Below are 15405 nucleotides of genomic sequence, written 5' to 3'. Positions count from 1 at the left end.
GTTGAACGCAATTTGTAGAGTCCTAACTCGATTTGAACGCATCTTGTAGAGTTTCACAAAATTTCAATGTCTACACATGTTTTTAATGCAAACGTTACTAGTCTACCATGTAAAAATATCGTGTATGAAAAGTAATACAAGTCGTTTCTAAAATAAGAAAATATCTTGGCAAATATATATTTGATTCATGTAAATTTAGTAGGGTCTATCAAGTGTGGTGAATAATAGGCATTTTTTTATATTTAAATAAAAACTTTTGTCAATTAACGATTTTTGGGTAATGAAATAAAATTAAATAGGTGTTTAACCATGACATATTTTTAATTATTTGATAGGTATATTATCATCAAAATAAATAATTTTACTTAAAATTTGAAATAAATAGTGGGTGTTTGCATGAAAACAAATAAAAGAATTAACTTTATTTAAAATTTTCAAAATTGGGGTTGAAGTTAAAATTATACTTGTTTCATACTTTTTGAAAAAATTATTTAGAATTTAAATGAACTTTTTTCCTAAAATACATAAAATATTATTCAAACGATATATATATATATATATATATATATATATATATATATATATTTGGATGTTTGGATATATATAAAAAAAGAAAACTTCATAAAAGTGAACAAAATTTGGATATTTTCCGAATTCTTAATACAGTCTTAAAAAATTTAATTCATGACCAAATATTTCATAATCGAAAATAAGTGAATTTCTTACTTATTTTTTAGTATTTAATAAGTAAAAAAAAATTAATATTTCAAAAATATTTATACGTAAACTATCAAAATATTACCATAATAAAATAAGGCAAAGAGGGGTGGAAATGTCAAGAGATACAGGGAAAAAAAATAAATTCAATAATTACTTATAAAATATATTTTTTTGATTACCATTAATAAATCAATATTATTTTCTTAGTTTTAAAAAGTGTGTTTCTTTTCCTTTTAAAAAAAATAAATATTTTGCTAAAATATGTAAAAGTAGTATAATATTTGTGGAGATCTGATTCCCTATTTAATAATTATGGAAAGTATAGTTTTTCCTATAGAGCGAAGGAGAGGGGACCGGGTACGGTGCGTGTGATGTAAAATTACCATCACTACCCTTCTCCCCTTCCCCAGTACTTTCAAAACAAACAAAATCACGCCTCTCTTGTCTGTGTTTTTTTCAATTTTTTTTAAAAAAATTACTTTGGGAATCAGAAATCACAAAAAGCGAATTGTGCTTTCAGCTTAGCTTTCGCTTCACTGTCTCTCCTCTCTCTTTCAGTTTGTTGTTTGTAGATCGATCTTCGTTGATTGATTGATTGATTGATTGATGCTAGAGAGAAGGAGTTTAGTGAAAGAGTAGGCGTAATTTATTAAGGAAGAGATATGGAGGAAAGCAGGTTGTGTCAGTGGACTGTGATTCGATCTGTACTCGCCATTCTTCAATGGTGGGGTTTTAATGTCACTGTTATTATCATGAATAAGTGGATCTTTCAGGTTTGTTCTTTACATCCCCTGTATTTCTATTTACATATGTAGATTTCTTTGTTTGTTCTTTTTTTTTTTTTGATTTCACTGTTTTTATCTGATTTCATTATGCTGTTTGTATTTTTGTATGCCAATTATATTAACTTATGGTTTGGAATCTCCAAAAAATGTTGCTGCACTCATGTTGTAATTTTCAAAAAAGCAATAAAATTGGAGTATTGTACAAGTATCTTTCGACAAATTTGAAGAGTTCGAGCAATATAGCTTATGGTAGAAGTATTTTTTTTTTTCAAATTACAGTTTGATATCAACAAATTACCATGTGGGCGGGGATTTGGACTCGGGAAGGTGGTTTAGGTTTGGGTTGTACCTTGGTGGTCAAAAAAGGAAAATTGTAGCACGATTCTTGCTGGCAATTTGTCTTTGTCTATAGAGATTGAACTGTAGCTAGCATAATTTTTTTTTGTCTGTATGTCTTTTGTTGAACAAGTTTCAAACTTTATCTCTTCTAATTTTAGCTACAAAACAAGTTATTCTTCTATTTGTCGTTTGTATTGCGCAATGAACTTGCTTTCCTTTTTTCAAGTGCGCCAATTTTAGGTTGATGGGCGACCTCCTCAGCATTTTTTTTGTGGTGGACTATCTGAAATTTATTTATTGATGAATTTGCTTGAGTGATGGGTGGTGGTTGTTAGATAGTCCACCTACTTTTGACCCTTATCTGCAAATTTTCTACTTTTTGCTTGCTAAAGAAAGTATCTTTCTCTCTAGATGATATTAGGAAGAGGTGGGATGGTAAAAACAAAAGAAAGTATGAATTCAAGAACAAATTCCAAATAACATTTAACTGGTAGAGATTTGTGCTTGAATGTGCTATATAATTTTACCATGACTAGGATTAAAATATTAAAAGAAGGAAAAACACATTACAACGCATAAATGCATTTAATATACTACATTCCCCTGGAATGGAATATAAAAAACCTGATCCTCCTAAAGGAATAAGCACGGGCAGAGTCATGGAGTGAACTTCCTGCCATCATATCCATAAACATTGTCTCCTCAAATTGAAGAATAACTCAAGTCAAATTGAATGGCACATTTTCTGTCTAAAGTTACTGTTTGCTTTTTCTTTATGTGCTTTGCTTCATGAATGGCCTGGATAGCATTGCTACCGGTACATTAACAAATTTTTGAAAGAGAATGTCGGGCTGCTAAGGTCCAACATATTCACAAGGTGGTGTCACAGATTTAAAATAAAATAAAAAATTGTCGATGTTAAGATGCATGTCTGGTCATACGAAATTAGACAATCTAAAAATGATTGCATTTGACAAAAGGTGCAAGTAACACATCAAAAGGATAAAATGAGAGACTGTTGGCTTAGATGGATAGATTTTGTTCTCTGCAAACATTGAGATGCACCAGTTCGTTAATGTCAAACATGATGATTGAACGTGTTAAAAGAAGGACGAGGTAGACCTAAAATCACCCTGAAGGAAGTTGTCTCAAAGCATTTAAAATCGCTTGGAATCCATGCAGACTTTAGCCAAAAATAGGGAACAATGAAAAAAAGAAAAGAAGATCTATACATAGGTGATATGAAAGAGTTGAGAATAGGCTTAGTCTTGTGGGCACACTTATGTTAGTCCAATATTTGCTAGGAGTATTAATCTAGTCGGAGAATTTGCAAATCTGTATAAGCCTATGTTGCTCGGACTCTCTAAAAATTGTGGTGGGTGCATATTGGATTCTCCAAAAATAGTGTATTTTTGAAGAATCCGACACAATTATGGAATCAGTTTTGGAGAGTCCGAGCAACATAGGTATAAACATAGAGAATTTTAGGCTAGAGAACTCAAATTGTTCTATATTGGTATGGGATGAGTCTAAATGGAGGTATATCGGTAGTAGTTGACACCATCTGCTAGTGTGGATATATCAAGAATGTGCTTTGCTGTATTTATGATACTCCTGGACCTGGTAGGGTCTTGTAGATTCGACGCCAAATGTCTCAAAGGTGAATTTTTGTTCTGATTATTTTTAGACTATGGTTATCTTGTAGTACTGAGATGCAACTGTGAAGTCTTCCTCCGTGTACTCATTCTACTGCAGCAGCAGCAATCTGTTTTTCTTGCACCTTCTTCTTACTGTGTTGATTGTTGTGAAGCACTATTCGTAATCAGTTATTAAGGACTTGAAAAGAAGCCTGATAGTGCATACTTCCGCTGAATATTTCCACTTCTCTTTTGTTATGGAAATACATAATTTTAGAGAGGTATAGCCTGCATGATGAACATATCCTACATGCCAAAACAGTTTCAATCGTAAGCTCCCCATTGTTATAACCATGCCAAAAGTTATAACATCAAATTCAAATTATCTTCATCTCAAGTTAGTTAGAGATGATGCATGGTTTACCTGTTCAATAATTTGTGCTTACTCAATTATCTTTCTGCTGTTTGAGATATTGTAATCTCTATTATCACTTCCATGGTTTAGTGTATGAAGTTATGATTACAAATAACTAATACTCTGTTGATCTTGTAACTTCTGCAGAAAATGGATTTTAAGTTTCCTTTGACAGTGTCTTGCATACACTTTATCTGCTCAGCTATTGGTGCATACACGGTGATTAAAGTGCTAAAGCTTAAACCTCTTATTGTGGTTGACCCTGAGGATCGCTGGAGAAGGATTTTCCCCATGTCTTTCGTGTTTTGTATCAACATAGTGCTGGGCAATGTCAGCCTGCGCTACATCCCTGTTTCATTTATGCAAACGATAAAGTCATTCACCCCTGCTACTACAGGTGATTTTTTGGTAGCACTTTTATATTTTATTACTCCCTCCGTTTCAATTGAGTTGTCTTGTTTTGATTTGATACGGAGTTTAAGAAAGTAAAGAAGACTTTTGAATTTGTGGTCTTTAACTAAAGATATGTAGAGCACTAAAAAATATATAGGAACAAAGGTATATAGAATGCTATATATACTAAAGATATATAGGAACGACAACCTGCAGGAAGTCAAGCTTAAGTGTGTTGTGTTGTTCTGTTTTTGGTAACAGATGTCTACTCCAATGAAACTGAGTCAATGATTGATGTTTTACGGTCCATTTAGATTTGGTTCAGCTTTGGGGTAGATTTTACCTCCTTTATACTTATTTGTAAATGTGTTTTTTCAGTATCACCTAAGTACGATCTTAAATACAAATGTTACCAGTTCTTAAAAAAATAAGCTAAAGATATGTGGAATGTACCAAAAAGATATGTGGAATGTACCAAAATGTCCTTTAATCTCGCGGTCTTAAACATGCCATGCAAAAAGTTAGAATTGAAGAGTTGTCGAAAAAGGAAAAGAGTCATTCTTTTTTAAATGGATTAAAAAGGAAAGTAAAACAAACAAAATCAAACAGAGGGAGTAATAGAAAATTTATGAGACAAGTTTGATTCTTCATGACCTTATCTTCATCTGTGTGCTTATATGTTTCGGGATATGGATTAGCGAATTTCTTTGTCAAGTCAAGTACCAAGCTCTTTAATCTCATTCTGCTGCTTTTCCAATCCTTTCTCCTTTAACAATGGAGGACATCTGACTGCCAGTTCTTTGTAACAGTTATTTTGCAGTGGCTAGTTTGGAGCAAGCACTTTGACTTGCGGATTTGGGCATCTTTGATACCTATTGTTGGAGGAATTCTCCTCACCTCCATCACAGAGCTAAGTTTCAACACGTTTGGATTTTGTGCTGCCTTATTTGGTTGTCTGGCTACATCCACGAAGACTATCCTTGCAGAGTCTCTACTGCATGGTTACAAATTTGACAGGTAGTAAACCCCCTCCCCCCCACATTTCTTTCTCTCTCATATACATACTCCCCCCCCCCTCCCCCTGTTTTGCTAAGAAGGTTGGGGTGAGGGGAGGTTTGCAACAAGTTTTAACTTCCTTTTCCACCAGCCTTGGTGGGGATTCCTGTGGTTCCTGCTAGCTTAATTGTCAGCACGAAAGAACAGTTAAATATGATCATCCCTCTGCAGGGTTCATCACCTTGTTGATGGTTTTACCTTGGCATATCATCACAAAATAGTGAAGAAGTTAAAAAGGAGGAGATAACTATTTTAATCCCTCCTATCTGGTTTCGAACCAAAGATATCTGTGACCTGTTTAGGCCATAATTTAGAGTGAAACAACTCGAGATAAAAATTTGAAATGCATGATCAGAGAAATTATGTTGCCTCTACTAGGAAAAAGAAAATTAAATAAAAAGAACTCAAACTCTTGACTTTTCTTTTCTTTTTTCCCCTCAAATTCATCCAATTTGCTCATCTTAGTCTATTTTATAGCCCTTTTAAGGATAATATTTGTACTGATGATAACAATACTTAAGATTATAATTTAAAGTTGTGAGTGAAAGACCAGGGACTTTGCAGTTTTTCTTAATTTATGTGTTCCATTTTTCTTTAGAACTAGAATCATTGGCAGTTTTGTAAATTCACCAGACCCGTTGGAGTCAAATTTATGTTATCCATTTCCATCGTGAGAGTTTATTTTCAAGTTTCATATTCCTATTCAAATGGAATATAGGTGTTTGCTCCTAAACCTAAATCCTCGTCTTTCCAGACATCCTATGAAAAAGATTACATGTGCTCCCGAGATAAAGTTGTGTATGTGTTGATAATCAACAAAATTATTGTATTATTTTGGACACTACTCTTAGTTATGGCAATATTATTTTTACGTGTAATGTTGAATTACTTTTATGTTTTGTAGCATAAACACGGTATATTATATGGCACCTTTTGCGACAATGATCTTGGCGCTACCAGCCTTACTATTGGAAGGCTCTGGGGTAGTGGCATGGCTACAGACGGATCCTCCACTTCTTTCATCCTTCTTTATTATTTTTGGCTCTGGTGTGCTGGCTTTCTGCCTCAATTTCTCTATCTTCTATGTCATTCACTCTACCACTGCAGTCACCTTTAATGTTGCTGGAAACCTCAAGGTATGGCGATGCTTTTAGTTTTTGTCTACTAATGCCTATGGTTATGAAAATAATTGTTGTATATATTTTCTGGTATTCATGCATACAGAGCCAACAATTTTTGTGGCCGGTGAATTTACACTTCTAATAATTCACTATATGTTAGCTCAATTGATTAGGCATGTTCAATTGCATTTCGGTGGTTTGATGCCTTAACATTCTTAAGCAATACAAATTTGTAGATCTCATCGTGAATAAATATGCATTGTATACATGTGCCAAATTATCTCAGCAATCAATGTGAGCATATCTGATAGGATTTTGCTTTTAACTGATCTTAATGCTTAATCAGATGTAGACAAACTAAAGATTTGATTCATTACTAAAACATAAGAAAGTTGAAATTACTCAAACTAAGCTAATGCTTAGCTTGATAGCATGTGAAATAAGACGATACAAACAAATCTCTTTTACGAGTGCACAGCTAAAACTTTCCACTTCTGTTTTATTATAATTAGTCACAACATCTAGATGTGTTAATTTCTTATTTATGAAGTTGTGCATTTGATTTATTTTGATTCATTACTTTTGCAGGTTGCAGTTGCTGTAACTTGTTCATGGCTTATCTTTCGAAACCCAATCTCAATGATGAATGCTGTTGGATGTGCTATAACACTTGTGGGATGTACATTCTATGGGTACGTGAGGCACATGCTCTCACAACAAACACCAGGCACTCCCCGAACACCACGGACCCCCAGAATAAGTATGGAGTTTGTCCCTCTAGTAAACGAGAAATTAGAGGATAAAGTCTAATGGTCGGGTGTACTCGAAACATGAACTGGCTAAAAGTTTGGTATAGAAGAAACGAACCGTTCATTGTTGTCTAATTACTGTTTAGGTAAATCGAATTCAGGATCTTTTATTTAACTTATTTATTTTACCTTCCTTCCCCTGCTCCGGATTGGCTTAGATTTGGTTTTTATTTTGCCCTATAGAAGAGAATTACACAGAAATGTTTCATTCACTTTTGTCGAATGTACCATTTAGATACTACACAAACCATGTCCCTGAAGGTATTTTAACTTCAAACAGCACTATGTTCATTCACCACAAGAAGGAAGAATGACTCTTGGGTGTGAAAATCTAACACAAAATAGTTGGGTAGAGTCAAGTAGTTGAGTCTCAAGTCGAGATCAAAAGTCTGGGGTCAGGAGTTAGGTCCCATGTCGAAGTTGGGAGCTGTTGGTTTCTTCACCCCAAACACACCCTAAAATGCACTTTTCCCTTCATCCAAAAAAAAAATCCATCTATAACTGTCTCATATACTCCGTGTTAAGTATTCAGCCAAGAGATTTGTTTTACCAAAAAGGCACCATTTAGCTTAACGCATGATACAAGCATTTGAGCATAAACAAAGAAAGGTACACAACAATTTGGTTAATTAGCTGATAGAAATAGGGGAAACAAGAACTGTATTTATCACAAATAACAACTTCTCAGTTAGCATTTAGATATATTCATATATATAAAATTACACACCAGAAGAGTAATTTTTTTTGTTTTTCAGGGAATGGTACGTAGGAAATACTAATACTGAAAGCTCTCTACACAAATTATTATCCATATTATAGTGAGTGAATATTAATTCCTACTAAATTAAAAACTTAGGCCAAGAGCCAAAAATTCTTCTGCCATCTAGTGCTGATAAGGTATCCTCCCATGCCTTGGCTTTGCTTCCTTACTCCTATTGTCAAACAATCCAATGTGTTGATGCATTGTTCCACAAATTCCTCTTCACTGCTCCTCCCACACAGACTGTAGTAGTAGTAGTAGTACCAGCATTTCAAAATTAATCAAATGCAAAAAAAATCCTCATAATTTGACTGAATACGAAATTTAAGAAATACTAAAAATATAGTTACCAGCTAAAGAGAGAAGAGGGTTTTTTCTGACCCAAGACTAACACAGACACCTCCAGCTTCTTCACTTGACTCATTACTGTTGCCATTTTTGGTCCTTGTATTACTAGTGCTTCCACTTCAACCTTAGAACAAAAAGTCAATAGTGTCATAAATGCTAAAAAATGAATTTGTTTGGTTTGACGGAAAAAAATAAATAAATAGGGAAATGTAAAAAGCCGGTAAACGAAATTATTGTCACTACTGCAATTTTGTTTGGTTGAGAACCAAAAAAAAAAAAGATCTGAAAACTCTGAAAAGGAAAAGAAGAGACTGTCACTAGTAATGATTTCCGCTCTTTAATATTGCGTGCATCTGAAAGGAACAGAAAATACATTGAACAGTGAGCACGAAAGAGAAATCAGTGACGGAACTAGAAATTTTTTCGAAAAATATTCAAAATATCTGTATTGTAACATTAAAAAAGAAAATAGTGTAATCTTCCGTTGCTCGGATGAAGCCTGAACTCCGGGCAACCACCGGAAAGAGAAATTGAAAAATAAACAATGGAAAAACCTTCATCCTTTCACAGAAATGGCTGCCCTCAGGATGTTTCAGCGTGCAAATAAAAATATTTTTGTTTTATATATGAAAAAAAATATCGCAACAAGATATAGACAAAGAAGAAGAATGCAATTTGAGCGCGAAACCCGAAAAGGTACCGGCGGAACTTACTTCAGGTTTACAAGCCTTGCAAAGAGATCCAAGAGAACTAGCAAGATGAGCAGCAGATGAAGAAGATGAATCAGAAGAAAACCCCTTATTATTAGCACTATGAGAAGACGATGAAGACGAAGAATGAGGAACAATGTGAAGAAGAGTGAGTATATCTCCTTTATTAGTAACATGTGTAAGAGCCCACATCATAGCATGCTTTGTATGTGAACTTTGATCCACCACCACCATTACTCTCTTCCTCATAACTAACCCACCATTATACCCATTTCCTCCACCACACATATTGTTAAACCCAGCTTCCATTTGCTTCCAATTTCCTCCACCCCCCCCACCCCATCTCCTCGACGTCGATTTCCACCCTTCTTTCCCACTCAGTTGCCTCATGAATGAACTCGAACTCATAGTCATTTTTCACTGTATACACAACCTCAAAACATGTATATCAACTTCTCTTTTTGTTCATTCAACACAAGAAAGTGCTATAAAGAGTAGAATAATGAAAATGGGGTGATGATTTTAATGTAAGGGGGCAAAAATGGGGGGTCACGGGTATGACTGAGCTAGTTATGGCTGTATACTGATAAAATATATTATTTTATTGAAGACGCTGACAGTTTTTTGATGATGAAATTGGTTGATCCTTTAAGGGCCTGAAGTCGAATCTTTCGTACAAAATTTCGTTGGCCCAATTACTACTGCCAGTCTCTCGGCCGTTTCACTTTTATGTTCAGAAACATAACATAACAAAATACTCTATTTTATTTGTTCTCAAAATTAGGGCAGATGAATAATCACATTTCGGTAATAAGATAGAAAGTTTAGATAGACAATTTATTAACATATTTCGAAAAAAGAACAAATGTGTTTGGTAGAGTATCACAAATATTCTGAAAGAGCTATAGTTACTCTTTTTTGTTCATTTTTACTTGTCCATTTTTTTTTATAATTGATCTTAATTACTTTTCATTTTAACAAATCAAGAAAGAATAAAATTTTTTACCTGTTATACCCTCAATTAAATGACTAATTACTTTTAAAAATATAAAACTTTTCATTTACTTCATAATTAATGGTTAACTCAATACGTTATTAATTATTTTTTTAATAGATTTATTAATTTAAAAGGACACATAAAAAAAGACGGAGGAAGTATTATTTAGTTAACTACAAGAATGAAAAACATTAAGGTTTGGTTTGATCATATAGACCATATTAAAGTTGAAACATAAAATTTAAGATTTTGTAAATTTTGTGAGTGAAAATTTAAAAGTTTTTAAATATGGGTTAACGCTAAATGGCCAAAAAAATTGGTTAGAATTTTAAAAAATTTATGATATTTTTTTAATTTTAAAATAAATTAATATTTTTTTCATTTATTAATTAAAAAATAAAAAAATTCAAAAAATTAAAATAACATTTTGACCAAATTTTGTGATCAAATTCTTTTCTCCTTTTAAGATGAGTTGTCAAAATTTGATCTAAACTTTATAGTCCAATAAACTTTTAAATTTGATAAAAAATATATGGTCAAAGTTGAGGAGTGTCCAAAATGTATTAAAGCACCAAATAAATGGAGTACTACATTGTTGAATACAATTTGTCAGAGATTAAAAAAAAAAACAGAAAAATAAATTTGAAAAATATTTGATTACAACAATTATCACAACATAAGTTGGGATCGGTAGTTAGCTTAATTTATATCATTATATTATTTTGCATTATTTGAGTGTTGATATGATATTATTTGTTACCCACATTACATTCGGGCGTCGATGTGATACGTGATTAGGTGGACATATTTAAGTGCTATTTGTACTATGAGGATTCGTACTAAATGGACCAAGTTTTATATTACTAAAATCGTAGCCTAATATAATTTTTATTTTTTTTGGATTGGATCTGAAATTGATAATTTAGTCGTAATAAAATTTAGGTAGATGGAGTTTGAAAATGTATTTTAATGAAGTTTGAAAGTAAATTTTCTTTTATTAAGTTTGAAAATATATTTTTATCGTATAGAGCAGCCACCTTTCATTGAACACGTCTGCTTCTTTTTAAGGATATTTTTATAATTATTGTACTAGTTTATTTTAATATGATTTTTTTGAGCTTTTTAGTATTTCAAGGATTTAAATATTTTATTAGTTTTTTTTTTTTTTTATAAATTAAAGTAATTGACAACTTAAAAATTTTTAAATTCTAAAAGACATAAATTTATATAATTGATTCTCGAAATTCTATCGATGTCATTTGAACTGGGACATGGAAAGTAACACATTAAATTTGAAAATGACATAAAAATACTATAAATCACAATAAGTAACAATTTGAAATATTTGAAAGAAATAAAAATTTAATCGATTCTTGAAATTCTATTAGATCCAACGTAAATTGATACATGCGAAGTAATTATATTATTGAAAATTGTATTTAGAAAAACACTATAGATCACAATGTTTAACAACTTGAAAAATTAAAAAATTATTATAAAATTAGAATGATTTATCTGCATTTCAACTATATCGCAATAAATTCAAATAGAGAAAGTAACATATATTGAATCGGTATCGATATAAATTCCCTATGTCTAATATGTAAATAAGCGACGAATTTAGGGGGAAATATTAGAAATTGTGAGTTAGTGACACTAATCGATCCAATTGGTCAAGGTTTGTAGATGTCAGATCTATAATTTAAAGGGATTATGATCCCATCTAATATAATTGGAATATCACCTTCCTAGAGATTGTAGATGAACCAGACTAATATTATTTTAATATTGTTAATTAATGAGTTAAATACTACTTATATATTGCAATTAATACTATGTTCTATGTACTATTTTTAGTTGCAACTAGGAAATATAATTATTATTTTGTTGTAAAATCAAGATTATAAGAAGAAGACAAGAGAAATAGATGTAGGAGAGAAGATTCTTATTCAAGTATATATAAGTTTCATATGTATATATTACAATAGTGAATGAACAACCCTATTTATAGAGTGAGAAATCATTCCAAAAGTCACCATATTAAGTATCATAATAAATAGATACATACTTATCCAAAAAGGTTCATGTAACCTAGTGAATATGAATGGTTGTTCATGTACTAACTTTATGGACTATCCACTTATTTAATGGATTTATAACACTCCCCCTTGGATGTCCATAGATATTGTGCCTCGTTAAAACCTTACTAGAAAAAAACCCTGTGGGAAAAAATTCTAGTGAAGGAAAAAGAGTACACATATCTTTTGATATGCATTATTTGCTGCCTCATTAAAAACCTTTCTAGGAAAACCCAATGGGACAAAACCTAGATTAAGGAAAAAAGAGTACAGTGCGTATTTTACTCCCCCTGATAAAAACCACGATTCAGATGGTTAAGTTTCCGCATTCCAATTTTGTGAACCATCTTCTCAAGAGTTGAGGCCGGTAAAGATTTAGTAAATAAATCTGCTGGATTATCACTCGAACGAATTTGTCGCACATCAATATCACCATTCTTCTGGAGATCATGTGTGAAGAATAATTTTGGTGAAATGTGTTTCGTTCTATCTCCTTTTATAAAGCCTCCTTTTAATTGAGCTATGCATGCAGCATTGTCTTCAAAGAGTATTGTGGGTATCTTGACGTCACACTTCAAACCACATCTTTCTTTGATAGAATGTATTACTGATCTTAACCATACACATTCTCTACTTGCTTCATGAATGGCTATTATCTCAGCATGATTTGAAGAAGTAGCGACAATAGACTGCTTCATAGATCGCCATGATATAGCAGTACCTCCATATGTGAACAGATAGCCTGTTTGTGATCGAGCTTTATGTGGGTCAGATAAATAACCTGCATCTGCATGACCAACAAGATCTGCACTATCTTTGTTAGTATAAAACAGACCCATATCACTAGTTCCCCTTAGATATCGCAATATATGTTTAACTCCTTTCCAATGTCTTCGTGTAGGGGAAGAACTATATCTTGCTAACAAATTAACAGAAAATGCTATGTCAGGTCTCGTAGCATTAGCAAGATACATAAGTGCCCCAATTGCACTAAGATAAGGTACTTCTGGACCAAGAGGTTCCTCATTCTCTTCTTGAGGTCGGAATGGATCCTTACTCACTTCAAGTGATCGGACAACCATTGGAGTACTTAATGGATGTGCTTTGTCCATGTAAAATCGTTTCAAGATTTTCTCAGTATAGGCAGATTGATGGATGAAGACCCCGTCTACTAAATATTCTATTTGTAGTCCAAGACAAATTTTTGTCTTTCCAAGGTCTTTCATCTCAAATTCTTCCTTTAGATATTCAATTGCCTTTTGAACCTCTTCTGGAGTTCCAATGAGATTAATGTCATCAACATAAACAGCAAGAATAACAAATCCCAATGTTGTTTTCTTAATAAATATACAAGGACAAATGACATCGTTTATATAACCTTGTTTTATCAAGTACTCACTGAGGCGATTATACCACATGCGCCCTGATTGTTTTAAGCCATATAATGACTTTTGTAATCTGATTGAATATATTTCCCGAGATTTTGAACTACATGCTTCAGGCATTTTAAGTCCTTCTGGAACTTTCATATAAATTTCATTATCAAGTGAACCGTAAAGGTAAGCTGTAACCACATCCATTAGACGAATTTCAAGATTTTCATGTACAGCTAAACCGATGAGATATCGAAAAGTTATTGCATCCATAACAGGTGAATATGTTTCTTCATAGTCGACACCAGGTCGTTGAGAGAATCCTTGTGCAACAAGGCGTGCCTTGTATCTTACAATCTCATTTCTCTCATTTCTTTTTCGTACAAAGACCCATTTATAGCCAATTGATTTAACATCACTAGGCGTTTGGACTACTGGTCCAAAAACCTCACGCTTAGCAAGTGAATTCAATTCTGATTCAATTGCTTCTTTCCATTTTGGCCAATCATGTCTTTGTCGACATTCTTCGACGGATAGAGGTTCAAGATCCTCATTTCCTTGCATAATGTTAAGTGCAACATCATATGCGAAAACATTATCCACTATGATTTTTGATCGATCTAAACTTATCCCATCACCTGTAGAAGAACTTATTGAGAGTTCTTCATTTACTTGAGTCTCGGGTTCACTGATTTCTTCAGGAATATCAGGATTAATCAGATCTTGAATTTCTTCGTGAAATTCTTTTGTAGTGTCATTTTTTGTACTTCTTTTTCTAGGATTCTTATCTTTTGAACCCAATGGTCTACCACGCTTCAGGCGTATTTGTGATTCAGAAGCTATGACACTTGTAGATGGTCCTTTTGGGACGTCGATTCGGATAGGCACATTTACTGCAGGAATATGTGACTTTGTTATCCTTTTTGAATCAGTAAATGCGTCTGGCATTTGATTTGCTATGTTTTGCAAATGGATGATCTTCTGGACCTCTTGTTCACACACAGGGGAGCGTGGATCAAAATGAGATAATGACGAAACTTTCCATGCAATTTCACTTTTAAGTTTATTTTTCTCTCCCCCTAATTGCGGAAAATTTGTTTCATCAAATCGACAATCTGCAAATCTTGCAGTGAATAAATCTCCCGTCAATGGCTCAAGGTAGCGAATTATTGAGGGTGAATCAAACCCAACATATATGCCTAACCTTCTTTGAGGGCCCATCTTGGTGCGCTGAGGTGGTGCTACAGGCACATATACAGCACATCCAAAAATTCGAAGATGAGCAATATTTGGTTCATGACCAAATACCAATTGTAATGGGGAGTATTTATTATAATGAGTCGGTCTGAGACGAACAAGTGATGCTGCATGTAAGATAGCATGACCCCAAACAGTAGTAGGCAACTCACTTTTCATAAGTAGAGGTCTTGCTATCAATTGTAAGCGCTTAATAAATGACTCAGCAAGGCCATTTTGAGTATGAACATGAGCTACAGGATGTTCAACTTTTATCCCTACCGATACGCAATAAGCATCAAAAGCTTGGGATGTGAATTCGCCAGCATTATCAAGACGAATTGTCTTAATGGGATAATCTGGAAATTGCGCTCTTAATCGTATCATTTGTGCCAATAATTTTGCAAACGCCAGGTTGCGAGATGATAAGAGGCACACATGAGACCATCTTGAAGATGCGTCTATTAGGACCATAAAATATCTAAACGACCCACTAGATGGGTGAATAGGTCCACAAATATCCCCATGTATTCGTTCCAAAAATTGAGGGGATTCAATGTTAACCTTCATTGGTGATGGCCTAGTAATCAATTTGCCTTGGCAGCAAGCAGCACATGAAAACTCATCA

The 15405-nt window shown here is 33.2% G+C and overlaps 2 protein-coding genes across 2 annotated transcripts; one reads left to right on the top strand and one right to left on the bottom strand.

Moving 5' to 3' along the window:
- The first annotated feature begins 1086 nt into the window (after positions 1-1086).
- Positions 1087-7476, top strand: LOC107023600 (UDP-galactose transporter 1). Its single transcript, XM_015224340.2, has 5 exons — positions 1087-1493; positions 4044-4293; positions 5099-5306; positions 6250-6481; positions 7055-7476. Exons 1-5 carry the CDS (start codon positions 1383-1385, stop codon positions 7274-7276), a joined length of 1023 nt encoding a protein of 340 aa, XP_015079826.1. The 5' UTR covers positions 1087-1382; the 3' UTR covers positions 7277-7476.
- Positions 7477-7918: 442 nt separating this feature from the next.
- Positions 7919-9673, bottom strand: LOC107023599. The gene is made up of 3 exons (XM_015224339.2): positions 9097-9673; positions 8386-8507; positions 7919-8278 (listed from the first exon to the last, which is right to left on the bottom strand). Exons 1-3 carry the CDS (start codon positions 9505-9507, stop codon positions 8128-8130), a joined length of 684 nt encoding a protein of 227 aa, XP_015079825.1. The 5' UTR covers positions 9508-9673; the 3' UTR covers positions 7919-8127.
- Between the last annotated feature and the right edge of the window lie 5732 nt (positions 9674-15405).

Source organism: Solanum pennellii, chromosome 6 (genome assembly GCF_001406875.1).
Source record: "Solanum pennellii chromosome 6, SPENNV200".
Taxonomy (NCBI): Eukaryota; Viridiplantae; Streptophyta; class Magnoliopsida; order Solanales; family Solanaceae; genus Solanum; species Solanum pennellii.
This window is presented reverse-complemented; position numbering and strand designations above follow the sequence as displayed.

Bases quoted from the DNA above. Each gene is read 5' to 3' on its own strand.
- LOC107023600 (XM_015224340.2), top strand. From the start codon at position 1,383: ATGGAGGAAAGCAGGTTGTGTCAGTGGACTGTGATTCGATCTGTACTC. The intron at 1,494-4,043 runs GTTTGTTCTTTA...TAACTTCTGCAG, and splicing joins TGAATAAGTGGATCTTTCAG to AAAATGGATTTTAAGTTTCC. The intron at 4,294-5,098 runs GTGATTTTTTGG...TCTTTGTAACAG, and splicing joins ATTCACCCCTGCTACTACAG to TTATTTTGCAGTGGCTAGTT.
- LOC107023599 (XM_015224339.2), bottom strand. From the start codon at position 9,507: ATGACTATGAGTTCGAGTTCATTCATGAGGCAACTGAGTGGGAAAGAA. The intron at 8,508-9,096 runs GTAAGTTCCGCC...TTTTGTTCTAAG, and splicing joins GCAAGGCTTGTAAACCTGAA to GTTGAAGTGGAAGCACTAGT. The intron at 8,279-8,385 runs GTAACTATATTT...CTACTACTACAG, and splicing joins CCCTCTTCTCTCTTTAGCTG to TCTGTGTGGGAGGAGCAGTG.